The sequence below is a fragment of the Eptesicus fuscus genome, chromosome 13 (genome assembly GCF_027574615.1).
Source record: "Eptesicus fuscus isolate TK198812 chromosome 13, DD_ASM_mEF_20220401, whole genome shotgun sequence".
In the NCBI taxonomy this organism is placed as follows: Eukaryota; Metazoa; Chordata; class Mammalia; order Chiroptera; family Vespertilionidae; genus Eptesicus; species Eptesicus fuscus.
The window spans coordinates 39,728,582-39,755,004 of NC_072485.1; the positions used below are offsets into that span (position 1 = coordinate 39,728,582).

Here is a 26,423-nt window from a genome sequence, read left to right on the forward strand (position 1 = left end):
CTCACATGGAACCGGGCTGAAGCAGCTGGTGCGCTCAGGCACACACACAGAACTCTGTCCTCTGGAAAGCCATGCCCCCTCGCTGGCATCAGTTTCTCCTTGGGGACAACAAAACTAATAAACGATGCCTCGGGGCAGTATTGAAAGACGGACAGATGGCGGCTCTGTCACCAACTCCAGGCGCTTCTGCTTAAGCTTCCAGGCTGTCTGTGGCCAGCAGGGAGTTGGGGGAGATTGCCACCTGGTGGTCAATGTTGGCAGTGCCACCGAGCTACAGGCGAAACTCGGGTATTGGAAACCCCAAGCCTGACTTCAATTGAATAAACTTGGGCAAGTCACTGCCACTCTCAGAGCCTCACATTTCTCATCTCAAATGTGAGACAAGTATGCCAACCTCGCAGGGCGACAGTGAGCATTAAACTAGACAACTGCACTGATGTACCTGGTCTTGGGCAGGCCCTCTGAGTTCCGGCAGGACTCCCCAGGAGACAGAGGAGGCAGGGGAGGCACTCACAGAGATCCCGCTCTTCGGGTTCCCTCACTGGCCCCCTCCAGGATTGCCATTCTCTGGACCTAGCAGTTCATTTTAGGGAGCTGTTCTTAAGCCACACCCACACAGCTCCTGGGGTTACAGAAGTTCAGAAAATTGAAATTCGGCTCAGACGGTCTCTGGACCACCTGGTTCCGGCTTCAGTCCACCACTAAGTTGTTGTGTGACCTTCAGCAAGGCACCTGGTCGGTCTAAGCCTCCACTTCCTCTTCTGTACAAAGCAGGCAATCACTCCTGCCCTGGAGGAGCAGCGAGGAGGGATTAGGCAACCCTGACAGGACATGGTGGGGCCCGCAGCCTTCTGTTGCCAGGGGCCCCCACAGGGAGAGGGAGGAGGATCCCACCCGGGTCTCTGTCCCTTGCATCACATAAGCACACTCTGAATCCTCGTGTTATTGTGTCCACTTTACAGAGAACAAAGGCCGGCTCAAAGAGGGGATAGTCAAGTAATGATACTTTCTTTTTAAATGGTATTTCTTCTTTTTTAAATCTATGCTTCAATTACAATTGACAAACAATATTACATTCGTGTCAGGTATACAACATCGTGATAAGACATTTATATACCCTATAAAGTGATTACAATAAATTGCCCAAAGTCTCACTCAGCTAGATTTTTTAGTTTGTTTTTCTTGTGTGTGTGTGTGTGTGTGTTTTTCTTTTCTTTTCTTTTTTTCTTTTTTGTTAGAAAGGAAGGAACGAGGGAGGTAAGAGAGGGAGGGCTAAAAATGAAAGAGCCAGCACCTAATGTAGCCTCTGCTCCAAGCTGCCTCTTGATTCCCAGTATAACCCTACTCTACTATCATTTTTGCTCTATTCAATGAATTACATTTTCCTAAATGTCACCTAAGTGTTACCCTCCCTACTTCTGAGTCTTCAAAGAAAAAATGTTTTACTTATCCCAACCCACAAGCCAGAGGTCCCATTGTCAAGTACAAAGGCCTCTTTTGAGAGTGATCTAGAGCACCCACCTTTAGATACAAGGCAGGCAAATCCCTGGCCCAGGACAACCTCCAACAGGGCGAGGAGGAGAGCCAGCCCGTGGCCCCAGCTCCCCAGCCAGAGCTTAGCCCCACCTCAGACACCCAAACCCAAGCTTTCCCATGGACTAATCTGTGCTAATGAGAAGAAGATGCACTCTCTGGGCACCTATATGTATGGCTTGGGGAGCTCCATGTGGCTTGCTGGGCTCAGGGAGGTCTGAGGAGGCTCTGCCCCACCTCCTGACTCTGGGCTGTGCCTCCCACTCTGAAACACTGGGACACCCACCAGCCTGGAAACAAATGTGAAGCCCCCCCCCCCCCACCAACCCACCCTCCCCTCCTGAGTTACTTTCCTACAAGAGTGACTGCACGTGAAAGGTAGAAGGTAGATGGCACACCAGGCTCTGACCGCACTTCAACTTCCCCTTTAGAGCTTCTCTCACCGAGCCCTGCTGCCACCACCAGGATGGCCTTTGGGAAACTCGCCCTCCACTGCCAAGGCCCCCGGTCAAGTGCGCCCACCCAACCACCCCTCAATGCCGACAGCGCCGTGCACACCAGGCCGCAGTGCGCTGGGCAGGCTGTAGGAAAGCGTGGGAGGAACAACAGGATGTGGAATGAACCTGGATTGCTGAATGGCAAAGGTGTTCCTCCGCGCAAGCCTGGAATCCTCTTATGGGACCTCCTAAGTCCAGGGTTCACTGTAACTCGGGCTACCAGGGATCGCTCCTTGGGTCACTTGGATGCCATGAAGTTTCAAGCTAAAGAAGTGAGGTTGGGAAAAGCAGGAGTGGCCTATCTGCCTAAGCCACTTTCCCAAGTGATTGAAACTGGAGTGGCCATTGGTTCATTAACTCAAAAATACAGGGTGGGGCAAAAGTAGGTTTACAGTTGTTCATATGGAAAAATGTAATAATTAATAAATACTACAAAGAATAAACTGTGTTTCACGTACTCACAACTGCAGACCTACTTTGCCCCGCTCTGTATTATTAAGTACCTACTATGCTAGGGGATAAAATAATACCAACAACAAATGGGCATGGCACCCTCCCCTCAAACTCCAAGTCTATAATCATGGCCTTAACCCAAACTCCATGGCCTATAACCATCATTTAATTGCAATGAAAACAAACAAAATAACCCTGCCCTGGCTGGGTGGCTCACGATGGGCTAATGTGATTACTACAGGGAAAAATAACAATTATGGCCGCTGCCATTTTTTACTATCTATTATGTGCCAGATATTTTTAAATTTGTATCTACTTTTAGTACATGATCTCATATAACCTTCACAACAACGCCATGAGATACTTTTCTTGTCCTAGTTTTTACAGATGAAGAAATTATAGTTAAGATACTTGCCCAAGTTATTTAACCTTTCCAAGGCTCCGTTTCCTTGTCTGTGGGTTAGGGACAATGATGCCTCGCTCCCTGGTGGTTGTGAGGTTTGTGAACAATGTGTGGAAGACCATCCACATTGCATAAAGGCAGAGGCAGAGTTGCTATCTCCAACTTGTGGCTCAATCAGAGACCTGCCGGGTGCCTGCAGCCTCTGACCTTCTCACTTAGCACTCAGCAGCTTCACCTGCTATCAAGTTCTATGTTTACCTCTCAAGGGAATCTGTGCTCTCATTTCTGATTCTATTCCTAATGGATGACAACTAAGTCTATGTTTAGGATAACTCTGGGTCTTGGACGGAAAATGCCTAAAGGTCGGGGGTACTGGAAAGTAATTTCCAGCTGGGCTTCCAAGGAAGAGAAACTGTTTCTGGTGGATGAAATAGAAGGGGAAGATCTTGGTTGGAGACGCCACCCAGTGCAGCTGTGAGACATGTTCCTATAGGGAGGATCACCAGTCTCTCGCCAGCTGCTGAACGCCCCCATGTTGCAAGGACTTAGGCACTAACTTTGCCTCATCAATCTATAAGGTCTTACCCTCAGTCTGTCTCTTAGCTGCCATGTGACAAAAATATAGGTTTGGAATCATATCAGGCTTCATCGCTTACAGGTGTGTGACATTGGGAACATGGCATGTAACCTTGTTGAGTCTCAACTTTCCTCTCTCTAAAATGAGCTGTTGGATTACATAACAGTACATATAACTCACAAGTAGGTACTTTTAAAATGTTACTCCCCTTGCCTGGCTGGAGTGGCTCAGTGGATTGAGCATCATCCCATGGACCAAGAGGTCCCGGGTCCAATTCCTGGTCAGGGCACATGCCCAAGTTGCAAGCTTGATCCCATGTTGGGTGTGCAGGAGACAGCTGATCAATGTGTCTCTCTCATTGATGTTTCTATCTCTCTCCCTCTCCCTTCCTCTCTGAAATCAATAAAAATATATTTTTAAAAAATTAAAAAATAAAATGTTACTCCTCTTGTAGTCTTCTTTCCTATACTGTGCTATGTATGCGTGGCTATATGGTGGGCACAGATAACAGAGATGACGCAGACCACGTCCCTTCATACTTGCGGCTAAAATTTCATTCCTTTATACTCAGGCTGGGTCATTCCTCACAGTAAGGGAGTAAAAGGTCTGGGGCAAAGTCAGAAGGCTGCACAAAATCATAAGGCCTGCAGTTTGCTAAGGACATGATGGAGGTGAGGCGAGGTGGCTGTCCAGACGTGGACTGCCCTCCTCAGTGGGCTCTGCCTTCCTGCTCTCCTTTCTATCCATCATCCTTGTTTTCAGCATTCAACTGTCAGATGTTGCCAATGCTGATAATGAATGGAGTTCAATGGGTGAAAGGTAATTCATCTGCTATTTACATTACACTGCACTGTTTCCTAAACCCTTTTGAGAACTCACTAGCTCATCAAATCCACACCACTCCCTGTTGAGGGGCAGGGCACGGATCATGCTCCTGCTATAGCTGAATAAATGGGTTCCCAGAGATGGTCAGTCACTGGCACAAAGTCGCCCATCATACCAGTGGCAAGCTCTAGAACAAGGACCCTGGATTCCTGACTCCTCCTAGTCCAGTACTTTCTCCAATTGATCCCAATGTCTCTCCTGTTAATGTATCCTTTAGATAATAGTTGATCAAACTTCAGTAGACTGAATTAAGAGTTAATCTCTCATGGTTGTTGTGCTGCTCCACATCGTGACTAACAGATTGTAGTACTAATTAATCAAATTTTCTGTAAAAAGGTGTATCTTCTTTCCATATACATCCAACTCAAGCTAGCTTAAGAAATAAAAATTAAGTAACGATTGGGGCTTATAGTTTCCCATAAGAGGGAGGACCTCAATGAATATCATAAGGGCTGTGTCTGCCTGGCCCCGTTCTTTCAGGCTTCTGCTGCACGCAGGCATCTCCACACCGAGGACAGCCTCCCAGTTTAATGCGCCCGTGGAGAGAGCTGGTCTGAAATGGCGTTATTTTTCCTTCGGATCTGCTATTACTAAATCCCTGGGAGAGCAGAGGGGAAAATCTGGTAAAGACACCAAAACTCTAAAGAGTTTAAAAGCTAAAAGTCCCAAAAGGTGTAAGGATAATAAGGAACATTTGGATGTAAGCTTGTGTTTTGTAATCATTGGATGTTTATGTATATGTTTTATCTACTATGTAGGGTGTTTGAATTGTTCAAAGGACCAGCTATACTAAATTTGTAACTGGTATTTATGTTTAAGGCAGTTTAATCAAATGTTATTGTTTGAATACGCGAGAGATTTTCAATGTTTTATTGAATATGAGTTTAATAAACAGAGCACTAAAATTTACGTAGTGGTGCATATTCCTCTCAAACCCAGAGGTTCCTCAGACATTAAGCAATCTAACAAAACACACACAAAAAAAAGATCATTGGATTTTAAAATATAATTCTAGAATTATTGTAAAACTACTTTTAGAGGCAAATTCGCAGTTCTCTCAACTTCATTCTTTCATCACTGTAAGACTCTCAGTGGTACGACAAAAGATATGTCCATTTGAAACTTTTTCAATAGTCAATTTTTTTTTAAAGGCAGCTGACCTAGTGACAGGGCTGGAATAGTTATGCTGAAACATTTGGCGGAATCAGTTGTGCCTTAAGCTCCCAATGTAACAAAGAGGAAGTCAAGAAAAAAGCTATCACCCCGCTTCATTGAGGTAAATATTTGTGGCCTCTCCAACTGCACTTTGAGAGTAATCTCAAGGTATTTTTGAAAAAAGAAATTAGATGTGGGTGACAAAGCACTGAGGCTGGTGCCAGAGGGGGATTCTGTGCACCCAGGTGCCTCCACTTAACAGCTAATGTGTAATCAAACCAGCCATGGTCACCTCTGCCCTGCTGCCCTCAATTGATGACTATGTTTAAATAACAGTGTGTAAAAGTGCAAAGGATTATTATAATAATGTTTTCTGAAATTTAAAGTTCGTATGAAAAGCAAGAAAATGCCTCAAATCCAAAAAAAAGTTGGGTATAAACTAAATATAAGTATTAGGATGATTATGGTCTCAGTTTCCTTAACAACAACAAAACCAGTAGTCGCCAGAATTAGGCTTTTTATTCGTCTTCGTTTCAAGGAGTCATGGTAGTTTTCACAGTACAGAGAGCATTTGTGGCACCTGGTATCACAGAACCAAGATGTGCATGGAACATGCTGAGCCCCAGCATCTGCCTCTTGAGTCCTGGAGGAGTGGTAGCGATAGAAAATCCAATTAGATGGGGGGTGGGGTTACCAGTGAAATGAGAACCCCAAGTCAAGGCTTTGCTTTGGGTTTAGGCTATGATCCCTGGGATGTCCAGGCAGCCAGAGAAAAGCTCATTCCCAGGAAATCCTGTGACTGACGTGGAAGCGGGCCAGCACAGAGAAGATCCATTTGGAGTGAGTGCTCAGCACCTTTAGGGGGCTATGAATCCAGAGGGGTGCGACGTGCTCCTCCCTGAGAGGGAACTACCCTTCTGTTAGCCTTGAAGGCCAAGGGTCTTTAACTCCTTTAGTAACTCAGCATAGCTTCACTGTTGTCCATTCTGTGCCAGGCCCTGTGTTGGGTGCAGAGGACAGAGAGGACTCAAGAGTCCTAAACAGGGAAATAAAAATATGATAGAAAAAGCATTTGTTCTATCATATGCTAGAACGAGGCATTGTGATTCAAGGTAAAGAGGATACAGTGAGGAGTCAGACTTGGCCCTCAAGGAGTTCACAGCCTAGCAGAGGCCTAAAGGGCACAACAGACAATAACACAGGGCAGCCTGTGGTAAGGCCCGAAGGGAGGCGCAGACTGTGCACTGTGGCAGCACAGGAGGACACGACACCTACTGAACAATGCAGTGGGGAAAATTCACGGCCTCCTCAAGAAGCCTGAGCAATTTAATCTGGCCCAAGTGGAAGTCTTGAATCCCACTGTCCTGGGGCAGAGGCTGTGCAGCCTCAGGGTGGCCTCTGTGGGTCCCTCGGGCTACCCCACAGGCAGGCTGCAAGGTCTCTTACCTACGGCTGTAGTTACATGATACCCTGTGGATATCTGAGGGGAGACTGGTGACCAGGAAAAACTGATCCAAACAAGAGCCAAACAACAAAGGCCTGAGGTAACTATTAGGAGCCTGCCTAGGAGTGAGGAACCAAGAGTTAGGGAGCATGAGCAGGACCAGCAGATTGAACAGATGGGTACATATCAGCAGGAGGAGGCCACTCACTACCGGTGTCCTCTTGCACTTCCGGGGGGGGGGGCCACCTTTGCTAGATGGATACTTCCTAAGGGTTCAAGGACAGGATGGGGTATCTGGGAGCAAAGAACCACAGCCTGTGCAGTCCTCTCTTCATGTCAGAGGCCTTCAGTCTTTCCTCTTTTCTTCACAGCTGCCATCACCTGTCCTATCTTTTCATTCTACCAACCCGAAAGGGCTGAAATGGGCTTAGTTAGGACACCAGCATCACGGTGTCGGTCCCAGGGCCCTGAAGATCTGGGTAGTTGGCACAAACAGAGTTGAGTGCCTATGGTGGTTTTTGTTGGTCAAGTAGAGCCAGCTTAAAATTACAGGGCTGGGGAGGAATTTTCCTGCTGCCTGTGCAGGCCTCTGTTCCCACACGTTTCAGGAACAGCTCCAGCCGGTTATCATTTCTTCACAGCACTACCACCTACACCATCTCTCCAGCTTAGGCCTCATGTCTGTCCTTTCTAGCTCGAAAGGTGCCAGGACTTCTACCTGCTATTCTTTTTCTTCACAGCTGCCATCACCCATCTGTTCCTCTCTCTAATCCTCATTCTGGGTTATGCCTGCCCCAAAATGTGCATATAGGCCCTTTGCCTATTAAGGGAATTTCTCTCTAAGGAGAAGCAAACATGAGGCAAAGCGGAAGGAGAAAGGGGAGGGAAATTTAGAGCTGGGTAAGTCTTCAGGAATACCCATACTGGACATCTGCGGTTCACACTGGCATGTGACTGAAGTCCCTCCCTTCTCGGATAGTCCCAAGAAGTCCTGATATTCTCATTCTCTCCACCCTTTAGCCCTGATGTAGAGTTTAGCCATCTTGCCTATTTCTATCCATTTAGAGGCCAGTGCTCAGGAAAGCTTTGCTGAACAAGAACTCAGGAGGGGGATGCCCTTTCAATCCTCCCCCTACACCACCACTCTGTCCACCTCACTCCACCTGCCTCCACGTGCCAACTTGACAATGGGCTTGACAGTGGCCTTCACATAAAGTAGTAGAGATAAGTAATCATTATTTCATCCTACATGCCAGGCTAATTGTAGCCTTTCATAGGCAATGAGGAGCCACAAATTATTTTCAACCAGGGAATGGCAACAGAAAGCACCTTACATTATGCACAGGAACTCAAGAAATAGCTACATAAATGTATAAATGAGTGAATGATCATAGCTGACTACTGAGAAGATAATGGCGAATGTATGACAGGCCACCTTAAGACATTGGCTTAAGCTACATGCTGAAGTAGGTGAAGTTAATCCCTACTTTCCTCCTTTAGGACTTCTCCACCATCTGACAGGTGCATCCTAGACTATGCTCTACCACTAAGACTTGCTCTCTGGGCCATTACCTAGCGCCATATATACAGGGTAGGACAAAGTTCTAAGTACATGAAACACAGTTTATTCTTGTACCATTATTTATTAATTATTGTATTATTTTCCATATGAACAACTGTAAATCTACCTTTGTCCCACCCTGTATTTAGCTGATATACTAACTTAAGAGGGACAAAAAAGAAACATCTCATGATAGAATTTCCCTCAAAATAACAGGCTATGGGGGAAACAACCTAAAATAAGAGCAACCAATCTGGTATCATATGAGAGACCAGTATTAGTAAAGTTGAGCCCCAAAACTATTAGACAAGGGTCATCTCACTTCACAAACAGTGACTTCAGTAGGTCCAAACAGGCCAGATTCAGTGGTTTGGAGGGTCCGAGACCTTCCTAAGGGTGAAGAGTTTCTCCACTGGCAAATAGAGTGGCTGGGCCAGGACAATATTCTAAGAAAAACAAACTTAGGGGGAACCTAGCAGCCTGGACAAGCCTTGGGGCAGATGACTCCAGGCACTAAGATAATGATCTACAGATATGCAACTTAGAGCCCAACATCTACTAACTATCCCACCAACTGCATTTAAAAAAATTTTTCTCCCTCTTCTAGCCTCATAAACTGTGAGCTCCTTGAGGGCAGAGACCGTGGGAAGTTTTGTCCAATGTTTTAAAGCCCTAAGTCATGTCTTTTTCTCATCAGGAACCATCCTAGTAAATGAACTTTAGGTTATCTTTCATAGAAATAATGTCATCAGAAACAATATGGACTACTGGTATTGAGCCTCTCATTTTCTCCCTAGGATATATTGCATTTTGGATGCGTAAGCGCAGGTTGAGCAGAGTTGCAAAGCTAAAGAAGGTAGGTGAACTCATGATTCTGTTTTGCCCAACTCCTCTTGGATAGCCTATAGAGCTCATCTATTACTGAACAAATCATCCAGATCCTTCTTCATGACATGATACCTGCTTGGAACCTCACACCTGGATGAGTAGTGAGTCATTTGAAAAGATGAGTCCTATGATTTCCATTTTGATACCAGAGTCCTATGTGCAGCCAGGACTTGATGATCATGCAGCAAGCAGGCCCTCTGGCTTCCCTAGGGATAGGAAGAGAGATCACAGACCAATCCTCTCATTTTACAGATGGAGACCTGAGGCCCAGAGAGTTCAAGGTCCCAGAGCCAGCCATGGCAGACCCAGGCTCATATCATGGTCTCCCAATTCACACAGTTCAGTGCTATTTCGGCTACAGTAGCTATGGCAAATTGTTCATTATCTTTGGAGAGGTGAAAAAAGGTAGGGAGCAGAATACTATGTTTTGGGATTCCCTGTAGGCTTCCGTAACCTCTGTTATCCTGGCCTCCATGATCCTGGCTATGGTTGCCTTCTAATGGCTTCCCTTCTATGGAAAGTTGGATCCTAAGCCAATTAGTTTTGAATTGGTTCAGAGTTCCTACCATGGCTGGTGCAGTCACCTTGCACATGGCTCAGGATCTCTTGGTCTGTAAACAAGCGGAAGGCAATCTGCTCACACTCCCGCCTGATCCCACACTCAAACAAACACCCAAACAAGCCCTCCTCCAGAGCAGCCAAATCAGAGTAGCCACAGGGCCCGCAGTGCAAGATCCAGGGGGAGGACCAGCAGGCAGCCTCCAAGGGGGTCCGGTTGACGTAGATGCCTAGGTTAACCCTTCGTTTCTTACTGGTTGGGTGTGAGTACAAGAGCCATGATTCTGACAGTGTACCAGCTTCCTGCTCTAGCCTCAGAGAACTGCCCAGCAGAGGGTTCTGCTGAATGGTAGGAGCATCTTTGCCATTAGGGTCCTGGCATTCATTTGGAATCTCCAGGGGCCGGAAACTCACCACACTGCCCTGGCAGCCATGCGGGGGCTCACAGAGCTGTTGGCTCAGGGCTGGTCTCTGAAAACATTCACCATGGTCAGTGCTCAGAGCCTCTGCCCGGCATTTGTTCGGTGTTCGGGCACTGCAATACAGCACAGGGTGGCCGGCCCTCCCAGTCACCTCTGCCACTTCGCACTCCACTGTCACCATGGGCTTAATGAGCCTGCCATGGTGCCATGTGGTCCCTAGGTCATCACTGTAGATCATCAGGGAATGAGGCCTGGCTTTACATGGTAGCCGGAAGCAAAAGAACCAGTAAGGGATGTAGTAGGTGTATGCAGGGATGATGAGCCTCCCAGACTGCAGCTGGATGCCATGACCTGGGCCCACAGCAAATGTGGCCCAACGCTTCACTTCTGGCCCAATGACCTCCTCAGTCAGGTCCCTCATGTTGCTCCATGAATAGCCAGAATCCCGACTGCAGATGAAGCAGAGGCGAGCAGCATTCCTGCCTGACATAATCTGTTGACGCTCGGTGACATGGCCCTGCACACAAATGAAGAACAGGTACACACAGCCAGTGTTTCGCTCCCATACAGGACAGGGGTTCATGGTCCGATGCCCAGGTAACATGGCTTCCTTCAGTGGTGTTAGTGGTCCCCACTAGACAAGAGTAAGGGAAAGAGAGCAGGAGTGAGAGACTAATAGGGAGACATGAGGTTCATTAAAAGCATTGGAACTTTTCAGAGAAAATAAATAAATGGTATTAAAATCTATAAAATTGTGAAGGCCCAACTATTCTCTTAATTCTCATGCTATCCCCTCTGTCCAAAACATTCTTCCTCACTTTGTCTAGATACCCAAATAAATGGTATCAAAACCCACCTCCTGTCTTATACCAAAGGCTTTCTCTTTGTATATACAAAACACTTAAGCAATTATAATATAACATGTTTTATGTGACTGGCTCCCTCCCTAAACTATGAATCTTTTTAGAGTAGAAACCAAATTATTCCAATTTTGTATCTCCAATGCTCAGTACATGATAGGAGCTACATAAATATTTTTAAAAAGAAAGAAAGGACTCACCTCAAAAAAAAAAAAAAAAGAAAAGAAAAAGAAGGAAGAAGCACAAAGCAAGACAGACAAACATGGAAATTTTAGGCATATAAAAGGAAATTTAAGACAAAGATTTTTTTCCTTCCTCTACTATCCTGGGGAGGTAATTCATAACATTGTCATTAAAAACTCAAGCATGGAGTCAGAGACACCTAATTTAACCCTGCTTTCATCATATATGTGACCTGGTGCAAGTTATTTAATCTTCCTTTGCTTCAGTTTCTTCATCAGTTAAATGGAGGATGCAATAACATGCTCAGAGAGTTGTTGTTGCAACGATAAAATGAGATAATGCCTAATAAGACATATCACAAAGAGAGGCCTAATCACCTTAATATATATTTAAATATACACATATATTTAAATATCCTATCTAATAATAGACAAATATGCAAATTGACCATACCTCTGACACATCCACAAGCCACACCCACCATCCAATCAGAGCAAGTATGCAAATTAACCCAAACCAAGATGGCTACAGCCACAGAGAGCAAGGTTTCCTAGGTAACAGAGGAAGCCAAGCTTTCTGCCTGCCCTGGCCAGGCCTAAGCCTCCACTCAAGCTACAAAGTTTCAATTATAGAAGGTAAACAAATTCAAACAAATGGCGGCAGAATGGAGCTTGAGAGAGCAGGCCAGGGTTGCCGCTGGCAACAGGGGAAGCAAAGCTTTCCACACACCCTGGCCGGGCCCACCCGCTTAAGGCAACAAAGTTTCAATTATAACCCCAACACAAATGGCTGCCGGCCTCGGCCTCGGAGGGAGCCCCAGGCTTGGCTCTGCTCCAGGCTACAAAGTTTCAATTGTAGAAGGAAAATAAATTCCAGATACCAGGGCCTCTGCTTGGGTTGCCAGGGGGCGTGGCCGGCCTGCAAACCACCACAGGCCCCTTGCTCAGGCCGCCCCACACCCCAAGGGAACCCCCACCTGATCCGGGACACCCTTCAGGGCAAACCAGCTGGCCCCCACCCCTGTACCAGGCCTCTATCCTATCTAATAAAAGAGTAATATGCAGATTGATCATCACTGCAACACACAATATCGCTGCCCCCATGTGGTCAAAGATCCTGCCCCCATGTGGACACAAGATGGCCACCACAAGATGGCCAGCAGGAGAGGGCAGTTGGGAGGCACCCGGCCTGCAAGGGAGGGCAGTTGAGAGGGACCAAGCCTGCAAGGGAGGGCAGTTGGAGGTGATCAACCTTGCAGGAGAGGGCAGTTAGGGGTGACCAGGCCAGCAGAGGAGGGAAGCTGGGGCCAAACAGGCTGGCAGCAGAGTGGTTAGGGGGTGATCAGGTTGGCAGGTAGAAGCAGTTAGGGGCAATCAGGAAGGCAGGCAGGCAAGCAGTTGGGAGCCAGCAGTCCTGGATTGTGAAAGGGATGTCCGACTGCCCGTTTAGGCCTGATCCCGCAGTCGGACATCCCTTGAGGGGTCCCATATTGGCAAGGGTACAAGCTGGGCTGAGGGACAACCCCCCCTCCGTGCATGAATTTCGTGCACCGGGCCTCTAGTATGTATGTATGTGTGTGTGTGTGTGTGTGTGTGTGTGTGTGTGTGTGTGTGTATATATATATATATATATATATATATATATATATATATATATGTTTAAAATAATATTAGAAATTGATAAGAAAAGTTCAAAAGAGAAATGGACAAAGAGCAAGTTCAGACAACTCATGGAAAGAGAGAAAAAATGAAAATATGTTCAACCTCACATATAAAAGAGCAAATTAAAATTAAGATAGTATTTAAAAAATACTTTTATTGATTTCAGAGAGGAAGAGAGAGAGAGAGTAAGAGAGACATCAATGATGAGAGAGAATCATCAATTGGCTGCCTTCTGCATGCCCCCCACCAGAAACTGAGCTGGCAAACCAGCATGTGCTTGACCAGGGATTGAACCTCAACCCCCTGGTACATAGGCTGACAATCAACCACTAAGCCACTCCGGCTGGGCAAGATAGTATTTTTCATCTAATGAACTGGTAACATATAAACTTTAACAATACTTTTCTGTTGGCAAAAAAAATGTGAGGAAACAGACACTCTCAAGTATGAATTGGAGTGCAACGTGGTTTAACATTTATATAGGATCTATCAAAATTACACATGCATTTAGCCTTTGCTAGCATGCCCAATTTTGGGAAATTATCCTAAGATATATCTGCTCATCAGATTAAGTATATATATTACTCACTGTGGGGGAGATCCAAGATGGTGGTGAAGTAAGTGGAAGTGACACTAACCTCCTCCCAAGACCAAACCAGAATTACAAGTTAATTATAGAACAATCAACCTGAATAACCAACCTGAATAGCTAAAGTCTTATAACCAAACTAGGGGCCCCCTGCTGATGGCGTTGAATGATCGGGGCCAGTGCCGGGTGCCGGTAGCGGGTGGGAGCAGGGCTGGCGCCGGCTTAGATGCAAGTGCCAGGTGAGACTGTGGCACGTGGGAGTAAAGAATTTTCAGTAACCACCAGAGGCTCGTTTGGTGACAGCAATTGGCCCCACCTTGGTCGGGTGCCCCCACTCACCTGTTCCACCATCCTGCCACGGCCAACACCTGCCATGTTCCGCACACACCCCCTGGTGGTCAGCGCACATCATAGCAACTGGTTGTTCGGTTGTTCTGCTGTTCGGTCTATTTGCATATTAGGGTTTTACATATATAGATATTTACAGAAGCCACATCAAGACTGGGAAATAGGGTGGAGACACAAAAGGGGCTGGCCCTGCAACAACATGTGGTGGTTGAGAATCAGGAGGAATATCTCAGCTGCAAAGGTACCCCCTGAGGAACAAGGGGTCTCAACTCCATGCTAAGCACCTTCGCCTGAAGCACCAGTGCCAGGAAGAGGAGCATAACATCTGGCCCAGAGTACTATGTAACAATGAAAATGAACAAATCACAGCTGTACACCTAGTTTGGATAAACCTCGAGAATATAATATTGAACAAAAGAAGCCAAACATAAAGGATACATAGAGTATATAACTGTCTAAACACTAAGCTGTACACCTGAAACTAATATAAAATAATACTGCATGTAAACTGTAATTTAAAAAACTAAAAATTTACAAATGATTAAAAACAAGCAAGCCGAAACCGGTTTGGCTCAATGGATAGAGCATCGGCCTGCGGACTGAAAGGTCCCAGGTTCGATTCCAGGTCAAGGGCATGTACCTTGGTTGCGGGCACATCCCCAGGAGGGGGTGTGCAAGAGGCAGCTGGTCGATGTTTCTCTCTCATCGATGTTTCTAACTCTCTATCCCTCTCTCTTCCTCTCAGTAATAAATCAATAAAATATATTTTTTTAAAAAAACAAGCAAAACTAAAATCACAAGCTATACATCAGAATAGTAATTACCTCTGGGAAGGAGAGAGACTTAAGAAGCTTCCTATTTTTTTACTTGAATGGTAAATTTACAAGGGTTGGCTCTATCAATTCAGAGCTGACATTTATGTTTTGCCTTATGTCTTATGTTTTCTATATGTGTGTTATCACTTCACATTTAAAAGTTTTAAAAGGCATAAGAAAAGTTATTGGGAAGAAAAGTTTGCTAGTCATTGGGAAGTCAGTATATTCCATATAATAAAAGCCTAATATGCTAAGTGTCCAGTAGTCCGGTCAGCCATTCAACCAATCAAAGCGTAATATGCTAATGATGTGCTAAGGCTGCTCAACTGCTCACTATGACATGCACTGACCACCAGGGGGCAGACGCTCTGACTGGTAGGTTAGCTTGCTGTTGGAGTCCAGCCAATTGGGACTGAACAAGATGGGCTGGACATGCCCTGGAGCCCTCCCACGGTCCCTCCCCAGTTGGTCAACCTCCTGTGTCCCTCCCCAGCCCCTATAGTGCACCGGTGGGGTCCCCTGGCCTGGCCTGCGCCCCCTCACAATCTGAGATCCCTTGGGGGATGTCGGAGAGCTGGTTTCGGCCTGACAGCGGAATGACCGGTTGCTATGATGCACACTGACCACCAGGGGACAGATGCTCAACGCAGGGTCTGCCCCCTGGTGGTCAGTGTGCTCCCACAGGAGATATGCTGCTCATCCAGAAGCCAGGCTCATGGCTGGCAAGCGCAGTGGCCTCTCCCACCTCTGTGGCAGCACTAAGGATGACTCACTGCCAGCTTAGACCCGCTCCCCTGGACATCCCCCAGGGCTCCCAGACTGCGAGAGGGTGCAGGCCGGGCTGAGGGACACCCCCCTGAGTGCAAGAATTTCATGTACCTGGCCTCTAGTTAAGGCTATATACTTGTATTTCTTTGTTTCTGTGTGAAGAAGCACTAGAAAGATACATAAGAAACAACAGTGACTGCCTGTAGGAGGTAAAAGACTAGGAATGGGCTGTTTACCTTTTCATACTGTTTTTATTTTGCAGCCATATGAATGAATTAACTAGCCAAGACAAAAAATAAGTTTTGAAAATTTAATTCTTATGTGAATGGGCAAAAAATATTAAGCAAAGCTCAGTTCACAGATTCTCAAAATCATAAGGACCTAGTGCTAACACGCATCCTACAGAAGATTCTCTTCTAAGTTTTCTGGTTAAAGATCATTCAGTCCCTCCTTGAACTAGAGCAGTGGTGGGCAAACTCATTAGTCAACAGAGCGGCAAACCGCGGCTCGCGAGCCGCAGTTTGCCGACCACTGAACTAGACTAAGGACAGGGAACTCGCTATCTCTGTACTGGAGCAACCCATTCTACAGCAGAGTGCCTTCTGCGCTGTAAACACTTCAAACACATGTGCCAAAGTCAATGTAATTATTGGTCAGAAGCCCTCCTTCCTCTACAAAGCTCTCCCAGATTGCTAACTAACTGAAGACTGCTTCCTAAATCCTCCCAAATGGCATGTTACTCTCTGGAAACTCCCTATGCATACGAAGTTCACATTGATATCTGACTGCATTATAAACCCCTGGAGGCAGGACCTCAGTTCCCTGTGATTCTCAGGGAATCAAGGTCCAGGAGGCCACCAGTGGGAGGGTGCAGCCTTCCTGCCTTGAGGAGAGGAAAGGCACCCACCAAGCAGACTCCAGGATCACAGACACCATCAGATAAAGAAGAAAAAGCACCATGGATGTCAGAGAAGGAAAAGACCGTATCTGCATGTGGAGAATCCAGGGAGAAACCTTCGGTTCTGCTCACCTTAGACCCACTCACTTCGAGAATCAGCTTTAATGCTGTGGCCTGCACAATAACTTCTCCGACCCTCAAATGCATTTGCACTCCTTCTTCTAAGGAAATACCCCCTTCTGAGTGGACCTGCCTTGTGACACTTCATGGGTTGTGTACGGGAGTTTTGGACAGTTACATCTGTGCACAGTTCTGCTTTCTCTATGCAATTCAGTTGCGCAAATTCTTTACAAAGAGAGGCCAGAATCTGTCAACTTTTGTATCGCCTCCCTCCCAGACCCCCCTTGACTTAATGTTTGGTATATAGTAGGTGCTCAATAAAGGAGGAAAGGACAGAGAAAGAAAGGGAGAGAGGAATGGAAGCAGGGGGGAGGGAAAGACCGGGGAGAATATAAGGGAGGAGTGAAGGGAAAGATTATAGAAATGCTCTCATATAGAAATAATACTCTATATAAACAATGCCCAGAGGCTCCTCTCCCTCCCAAGTGCCTAGAACAGGCCTGGGGAGCAGACTTAATTCCCTACTGTTGCTCTGAGGATAGAGCCCCTGTCTCTTCAGCACCATGTGGACACCAACACTTTATGAATAGTACTGAACGTATTTCCAATGAGAAATAACTCATCTGCTGCAAAGTCATTTGAATAATTAATATTGCTCAGATCAAAAACCTTGAGACAGATATAAGAAATCCATCAGCACTGCTACTCCCTTTAGGAATAGGAGGGTGGGGGAAATTACTGTACTGGGCAAGCTAGTCATTAGGAAGTCAGAAGCTTAGCCATCCTTAGTAGCTGAGAGGAGAAAATGATTTGGACAGATATTTCTAAAATAAAGCTTATATGAAGCTAGAAGAAACAGTAAACTAAAGATGAAAGCACTAAAATCCAAATTATATCATCCAGCTGCAGCAATGGAATATAAACAAGCTGAGGCTTGACAGAAATGTAAAATGAGTCTTGGGTTTAAAAGTCTGGATGGAGAAACATGATTAAAGAATAAATGTAATAGCCAACAAGCATATGAAAAAATACTAAACATTGTTAATAATTAGGAAAGTGCAAATAAAAACTACAATGAGATATTACCTCATATCCATTAAGATGACTACTACCAAAAAACACACACAAAATACGTGTTGGCAAGGATATAGAGAAATTGGAAGCCTTGTGCACTGTTGATGTGGAAAACAGTATGGAGGAATCTCAATAAATTAAAAATAGAATTACCATATGACCCAGCAATTCCACTTGTAGGTATATATCCTAAGAATTGAAAGCAATGTCTCAAAGATATATTTGCACACCATGTTCATAGAGCATTATTCGCAACTAGTAGCCCATTTGCAGGAAGAATCCTGCAAGCGGCGGTTGGGGCCGCGTGCGCTGCCGCCGCCTTTGCGGCCACCACGCCTGCTCCTGCTTGCCACTGCTGCTCGCCCAGCTCCGCCCCGTTCCGCCCCCCTCCGCACCACTTGGGCTTTCCCTCTGACAGCCACCTTGCTTTCTGCTTTTCCTCCCTCTTCCTTCTAAGTTGTCTTCAGTCTTCACTCCTCCCTCCCTCCGCATATGCAAATTAGCCGCCATCTTTGTTGGGTAATTTGCATACTCGCCCTGATTGGCTGGTGGACGTGGTTTTGGCGTAGCGAAGGTGCGGTCAATTTGCATATTACTATTTTATTAGGTAGGATAGCCAAAAGGTGGGAGCAACCCAAGTGTCCATCCACAGGAGAATGGTAAACAAAATGGATAAACCAATGAATGGATAAACATACAATGAAATATTAGTTAGTCTTTACAAAGAAGGAAATCCTGCCATATGCTACAAGATGAACCTTGAGGATATTATTCTAAATCAGTGATTTTCAACCTTTTTCATCCCATGGCATACATAAACTAATTACTAAAATTCCGCAGTACACAGAAAAATATGTTTTTTGCAAATCTGACAAAAAACAGGTTTAATTTTGATTCATTCACATCAGACAACTATTGTTGGGTTGGCTGTTGTTATTTTTAAATTTGACAATGTACAGGAAAAGAGGTCAGTGCCCCTGACTAGTCAGATATTGCATGCTTTAAAAATTCACTGCTTAAATTTTTGAATTTTTGAAAATCACTGCTCTAAATGAAATAAGTCATCATAGAAAGACAAATACTGCATATGAGATACCTAAAATAATCAAACTCATAGAAACAAAGTAATATAATGGTTATTAGAGACTGGGGGGGGGGGATGAGTTGTTCAATGTGTACAGAACTGCTGTCATACACAATGACAAAGTTTTAAAAAGATCTGTTGCACAATAATTTGCATACAGTTAACAATACCTCAATGTACACTTAAAATGATTAAGATGAAAAATTTTGTTAGGTGTATTTTACTACAATTAAAAGTTTTTTGTGTTTTTTTTAAAAAACAAATATAAAAAAAGACTTGGAAGTTTTAACAACTTAATATTTATTAGTCAACTGTGTTATGCAGGATCAAAAAGTAAATGCTACTTTACCTTAGGATGTGTGAAAAGGATACAAGATGTGATAGCCATCTCATTGGTGGGGTGGCTCTATCCTTGGGGTCCTATGTTCAATTCTGAGTACCATTCTTTTAAAAAGGACTCTAACATACCAGAGTAATCAGTTTTCAAGGGCCCAGAAACCAAATCCAGACCAGGATCTAAGAAGACACTAAAGAATTCAAGTTGTGAGTCCCCAAAATAGAAAACTCAGTGGGCATGAACACCCACTTTCAGGTATCTCCAAGAGCAGTCTCAGCAGAAGGGACTTTATTATGTATAGATGGACAACCCCAGAAGGCAGAACAAGACCAACTGGTAATTATAGAGGAGTATGGACCATCTCATCCTCCAAAAAAAAGTTAACAGTAGCCACAGGATGAATTCCTTATTTGAGGAGTAAGCAGAACCTTTATAGAAGATGACTAACGTTGGGTTCCTACCATGTAACTGCTATTATTAATCACATTTTGCAGATGATGAAACAGAAGAGAGTCAAGTATCCTTGGTCACAGAGCCAATAAATAGGAGGTCTTGCCTAACTACAAAGCCATGCTCTTAACCACTAAGCTATTAGTAGCTACCAATGGATTACAGAGGATTTCTACACTGGAAAAGAAGTTGGGCTTATGACTCCTCTAATTTCAAGATTCTACAACTGAGTTAATCCTATCTAATAATAGAGTAACATGTAAATTACCATCACTCTGCTACGCCCACGATTGGGCGGCGGGAGGCTGGGAGGCTGGGGGGCGGGACTCGGGGTGGCCTATCTGGCCATTGAGAGGCACGGATCCGCTGCCACTGAGGGGGGCTACCCTGCTGTTGAGAGGCGCAGGGTGCGGGACTCCCGCCCCCTGTGCCTCTCAACGGCCAGATCCGCGGCCGCTGAGCGGGCTTGCCGCGGACACCCAGCTGTGCCTCTCAACGGCAGGGTAGCCAGGTGTCCGCGGCAGCCCCCCTCAGCGGCCGTTGAGAGGCGCAGGGGGCGGGAGTCCCGCCCCCTGCGCCTCTCAACAATGAGAGCAGGGTAGCCCCCCTCACGGCTGTGGACCATCAAAAGCGGGGGAGCTGGGTGCCTGTCTGCTCCGGCACCAGCGGACAGGCACCCAGCTCCACCGCGAAAAGCGAAAGCGTGTAGGGGACCCTACACGTGCATGATTCAATCATGCACTGGGCCTCTAGTCAGAGAATAAAAATGAATAAAGCATGAGGTAAGACGAACAGTAGTAGGAGAGAATGATTGTTGTTATCATACACCCTCCAATCCATTATCTGCTAGTTGTGGTCTTAAACAAGCTACCTACCTCGCAGAGTACCAGGATCCCTCATCAGCAACCCTGGGCTAACAATGTCTACTTTTTTTGGTGACTTAGAAAGATAAAAGAGAATGTGAATGAAAAGTACATATGAACCACGGAGGCCTCTAGAGTTAGAGAGCAAGTCTGAAGCCTGCTTCTACTCCTTTATTGTAGCTGTGTGACCTTGAGCAATGATGGCAAGCTCTCTGAGCCTGTTTCCTCATCTGTAAAATGTGACTGACAACAATTCCTGTCACAGTGGCCGAGGGGACCAATGTGCCCCTGACACACAGTAAGTACTCAGTGAGAGGCATTGCTTTTATTGTTTTTTCCTCTTCAACTCCTACATAGGGTTTTTCTACACTGGTGGAGAAAGGCACAGAGCAAATATGGAGAGAAACTGAGGCCCAGGCTCAGATCTGGGATGAGTCACCTGTACCGTGTGCCCAGTCCTCAACCCTCGTCTCAGCACCAGGTGGAGAGCATCCTCATCCCTGCATGTAGAGCGCTTCTCTGCAAAGGCCAGGAAGGTGTGGGTGGGGGGTATGTAGAGCAGAGCTGGGATCCGGTAGGTGACCCCTCCCTTGTCTTCTTGCTGGAACAGGGGGTTGTTGAAGGAGCACGATGTCACTTCTTCCATGACCTCTGCAAGGAGAGGAGGCAGCTCAATGTGTATCCATATCCAAATGCTGGCTTGTACACAAGTTCTGTTCTATCATTCCATTTCTGGAGATCACTGAGAGGCAGAGATGTTTATTTTTCTTAACATAAAAATAACATTATGGTCCCAGCTGCACAAAGCAAGCACTACGCATTCTTGTTTAACACATCTATCCTCCAGACTGTGGGAATCCTACATAGCCTGCGCCATGTGGGTCTCTCCAGAGATTCTGCTTCTGGTTCTGCCAAGCATCCAGGGCTATTACCACCCAGATGGCTTCTAATTCCAATTTCCTGGCTTGGAGTTTTTAGACCATTTGGGTAACATATACATAAACAAACCCAAATCCATATGAAGAAATGCCTGTTTATGAATTCTTTGGGGAAACTTTTCCCCTCTCTTTGAAATTGGATAAAAGGCAATTTTCTTTGTCATCTCTGCAACAGTAGCGATTTTTTTCCTAGTCCATCCACCCAATCAGAAGGTGCAGATTTTCAAGGGACATGATTTCATGCAAGGATCTCAGTGTCAACCAAAGTCTAGACCATGCAGGCCCATAGTTTCATTCACGGTAACAACATGTCTATTAAAGCCAAGCTTCAAGGTAAGACCAGGAAGCATACAGGACTGATGAGGTCAGGTTACGGGAATAACTACTCTGGTTTTCAGTTTACTCTTGGTTTTTCGGCCCCTGGGGATTTCTCTTACTTTCTTGTAAATTCAGCTATATATTTTATAGTTTATCCACCATTTTACAGGTTATATAACTGGCCATAATCCTGAAAACGGAAGTCACAAGATACATTTCTCAAAGAAAATCAGTTCTACTTTTCAGAGGCCCAAAAAGCGAATTAAGCCAGTTACACAGAACCAGGCTTAACATTATATTTTTTCTCTCTCTCACCTGTCATCCATGCTCTAGCTTATAAATAATTTATAAAAATTATCAGACTGTAAGAACAAGGCCTGTAAGACCACATTCATTCATTTATTTAATAAATATTTCTGTGTGCCTACTCTAAGTTAGGCCATATGGTAGGTGCTGAGGAGATAGAAATCAGAGGCCCCTGCCCTCAAGAAACCCACACCCTGGTGAGGGAAAGAGACATAAACACGGACAATCACAACACCATGTAATAAATGCTACTTTAGAGGTAAACCATGAGAGCATGTAGGAAAATAGGAAAGGGCAGCTGTCCACATAGAGGCTGCAGAGGATTTCTGGAGAGCTAACAACATAGCTAAGGGAGCTCCGGTCTCATATATCCTTACTAAAGGCCTGGTGCACGAATTCATGCATGGGTGGGGTCCCTCTGGATGGCCTGCAGAAACCCGCAGTCCAACGCTGCCTGCAGCTCCTACTTGCCTCTCCTGCTCATCCAAGCCCTACTGTGCCTGCCACGTCCAATCAGTCCCGATTGGGAGAGGCGAGCACTGCATCTGGTGCCCTCCCAAGGGGAGTGGCCTGCAGGATCGGGGCTCTCCAACATCCCCTGAGGGGTCCCAGATTGTGAGAGGGTGCAGGCCAGGCTAAGGGACCCCACCAGTGCACGATTGGGCTGATTGGGCTGGAGAGGGACCGCAGGAGGATTCCAGGGTGTGTCCGGCCCATCTTGCTCAGTCCCAATCGGCCGGACACCAGCAGCAAGCTAACTTACCAGTTGGAGCATCTGCCCCCCTGGTGGTCAGTGCACATCATAGCAAGCAGTTGAACAACCTTAGCATATCATTAGCATATTACGCTGATTGGTTGTTCAGTTGTTCTGCCATCTATTTGCATATTACCCTTTTATTATATAGGATATTCTTCTTTCAGATAGCCACATACCTCACTCCTTCAACTCTGTTCTAATGTCATCCAATGGATAGCAGGAATATGTGTTTTATTCTCTGCTACACTTCTACACCTAGAACCATACTTGGTAATTGATAAGCACTTGACTAATATTTGTTGAGTGACTGAATGAATGGCTGAGCTGGATCTTAAAGGATAAATAGTGGTTTAGCCAATTGAAAGGTAAAAAGGAGGTGGGCAGAGAGAGTGGATGTGAAAAGTCTATAGGTGACAGAAAACACAGTGAGCTGTGGGGAATCTCAGGAGTCCCGTATGACTATCCTGGTCAAAAGCTGTGAGCAGAGATGGGACTGAATGGTCAGCAGAGCCCAGATCCTGGGAGGCTCTGATACCTTATTAAGGTGTTTCTCCCACAGACAGAGAGCCACTTAAGAGTTTTTGGCAGAGGAATGGCATGATCAAGTATGCATTTTAGATCAATGTCTCAGGTAGCCTTGTGGTCCATGAACTGAAGGGGAAAGTTACACTGCTTTTGGCTGCATCCTCCTAGTGCCAGTCAAGACCAACTTTCATCAATGGTTTATGAAAGATTCATTCAGTCACTATTTCTAAAGAGAACCATGACTCACTATCATGAGAGATGTGGGGAGGTGGTCTCCGGAGCCCAGAAGAAAAGCCTCCCTCCTCACTCCAATTCTGGGCTCTCAATGGCACAACTGAAAGGCATGGGTGAATAGTCTTCTTCCCACAATACTAGAGCCTCTCTGTTTCCCCCCGTTCAGGCTCTCCTGCCAGGGAGGGGCAGGCTTTCTTTTAAGTAAAAATCAGTCCCTGACCAAGCTGGTATAAAGATTGAGAACATAGGAATTGGACGAGGCTAAGACTACATGACTTTGAGCATGTTATTTAACATCTTTATGCTTCAGGATCTGCATTATAAAATTCAATACAGTGGCTGAGAGAATTAAGTAAAAAAGCTTAAGTGGCTGTTACGGAGCCCATGACATAGTATGAGTTCAATATACGACAGTTACTATTTTTAGATTGTCAATCATTGCATATTCTAGTTTTATTCCTTGAAATCTGTGGATCATGATGATAATAATATCTACAATTACAACTCCCCTTCTTAAAAGCATTTAAATCCCTCTGTGCCTCTGGGAGAGATATTTTAAACTCTTATAAGTTAACATTTCAATTCTGAGTTAATACTAACACTAATAATCATCAGCCAACACATGATTATTAGTTAACATTGAAACAAGAATTCTCTAGGTCAGTGGTCGGCAAACTCATTAGTCAACAGAGCCAAATATCAACAGTACAACGATTGAAATTTCTTTTGAGAGCCAAATTTTTTAAACTTAAACTTCTTCTAACGCCACTTCTTCAAAATAGACTCGCCCAGGCCGTGGTATTTTGTGGAAGAGCCACACTCAAGGGGCCAAAGAGCCGCATGTGGCTCTCGAGCCGCAGTTTGCCAACCACAGCTCTAGGTGATAAGAATGGAACACAGGAAAGGCATAGAGTGGGAGGAAGGACGAGGAAAAAGAAAAGGGAGAGGAAATGGAGAGAGCTCCAAAGGAGAAGCACAGCTTGTCACATGGGACCAGAATGGTGTCCCCGCTTTATGTCTTTATTGTGAGACTTTGTGCTAGTCACTTAATCTCTCTAGGTCTTGGATTCTTTGCTTGTAAAATATGGATAATAATAATACCTACCAGGATGATCAATATGAAGAACCACTGGAAAGTGCTTTATAAACTTTAAAGCACCATAAAGAAAAGTATTATAAATTTTGATGTTTTCACAATTTCACTTATGGCTTTGCTATCACTACAGCAATTATCGTCACTATCGTTAGTTTTTCTTGCGATTAGGCTGATCGTGTTGATGACAGTGTTAGCATAGACGGTGGCTCTGGCACTGACACCCAAGCTATTTCACACACACCATATGCTGGGAACTACAGGTAGAGAAGCATCTGATACAGTTCTGCTTTGGAGATGCTCGTTTTTAGCAGAGAACTCCTATTATTAATTGCTGCTCCATAGGGACACCTCTCAGTGAAACCCTCCCTTACTGGGAGAGAGGATAAGGGTAGCACGGCCTTTGAGGTGTCACTTGGCTTTGATACTTAGTAGCAAATTGCTTTGCTTTTGGGCCTATTTCCTCTTGTAATGGAGGTAAGACCACCTATTTCTCAGGCTGTAAGAACTATGTAATTCCACAGGCTCCCAATGAATCCAACGCAGCCGTCAGCCTCCAGGGAACCCTAGAAGGAGACCTCCCCATTCCATTGGTTCACTCTTTAAAAAACCGAGTATTTAAGGAGCACCCATCATATGTCAGGCTTCTGCAGAGCCTGTAGGCCAAACCCTGCTCATGGTGCCGATGGGAAAGCTGAGGCCACGGAGAGGAATAAACGGAAGGAAGGCCCCTCAGTGACCAGAAGCAAAACCTGGACCAGGACCCGGGTCTTCTTTCCAGTCCCCGCCCAGGGCTCTCTGCGGCCCGCAGACCCCTCTCTCCTAAGCCAGGTTTCCCCGTCTCAGTTCCTTTCATCTCCAAAGCGCTAATTCTCGGGTTTAAGTTTGGCTTCAGCAGAAGGAACTAGAACTAGAACTAGCCAAGGACCCTCTGGGTAAGTGGGAGATGCTAACCGATGGGTGGCTCTGGCCCAATAACACCCTCCCAAGACCGGATGTCCTAAGCCCAGAGGGTGCTGCGAACTCTCTCCCCACAGCCGCTCTGCCCCCACTTTCCGGGGACCCCAGCCGCCCAGGCCCGCTCACCTGCGTAGGCCCTCGGTTCCCCCGTCTCTCTCCAGGCTGCGGGGGCGCGGAGGCAGGCCCTCGGGTCTCGGGCACCAGAGCCTGGGAGGTGACCGAGGCTGGGGAGACGGAGGCCGGAGAAAGCGCGGCTGCGGACAAGAAAACAAACCCCCGAAAGTGAAGAGAGAGGGGGACGGAGACATCGAGAGGCCGGGAGGCGGACAGACCCGGGAAACGGGCACCGCGGAGGCGCGGCGGGCAGGAGTGCGGCCTCAGAGGCCGCGGCCGGTGGGACCGCCGGTCGGCGGAGGCCCGGAGCCAGCCCCGCCCCCTCGGACCGGTGCCGCCTGGGCCCCGCCCCCTCGCTGCCCGGCCTCCGACGTCCCTCCTCTCTTCAGTCCCCAGCCCAGTCCCAGCCCGGGTGAAGAACCTGACCTTTCCTCTTCCCCCAGGGCCAAGTTCAGTCCAGGTTTTGGCCTGCCACGTCTCCTAAAGGCTGCGCAGCTCCCTGGCTCCGCCCCCACCCTTCCTTTTCCTCCCCCCACCCCCTCCTCAGCTTTCTATCCCCGCTCTATGGGTTGGTAGGTATCACCGCCTAAAACTTCCCCGGACAGCCTGAGAGGCAAGCAAAGGTTCCGGACCTCAGAGGGGACTCTACAAAAAGGACCAGGGAGCCAGAGTATTGGGCCACCCCTACTCAAAAAATAAAATGTTTATATATGCATGTGTGTGTGTGTGTGTGTGTGTGTGTGTGTGTATAT

General features: G+C 46.2%; 1 protein-coding gene across 1 annotated transcript; it reads right to left on the reverse strand.

Annotated features, from left to right (window-relative positions):
* Positions 1 to 5,202: 5,202 nt before the first annotated feature.
* NEU3 (neuraminidase 3) lies at positions 5,203 to 26,165 on the reverse strand. Its single transcript, XM_028158289.2, has 4 exons — positions 26,098 to 26,165; positions 25,684 to 25,811; positions 20,866 to 21,077; positions 5,203 to 11,010 (listed from the first exon to the last, which is right to left on the reverse strand). The coding sequence occupies exons 3-4, from the start codon at positions 21,070 to 21,072 to the stop codon at positions 9,934 to 9,936; spliced, it is 1,284 nt and encodes a 427-aa protein (XP_028014090.2). The 5' UTR covers positions 21,073 to 21,077; positions 25,684 to 25,811; positions 26,098 to 26,165; the 3' UTR covers positions 5,203 to 9,933.
* Positions 26,166 to 26,423: the final 258 nt, after the last annotated feature.

What these genes read in the sequence shown, in the direction of transcription:
- NEU3 (XM_028158289.2), bottom strand. Translation starts at nt 21,072, where the DNA reads ATGGAAGAAGTGACATCGTGCTCCTTCAACAACCCCCTGTTCCAGCAA. An exon ending in GGACTGGGCACACGGTACAG is followed by an intron (nt 11,011 to 20,865) that starts GTGACTCATCCC and finishes ACTCTTGTCTAG; the next exon opens with TGGGGACCACTAACACCACT.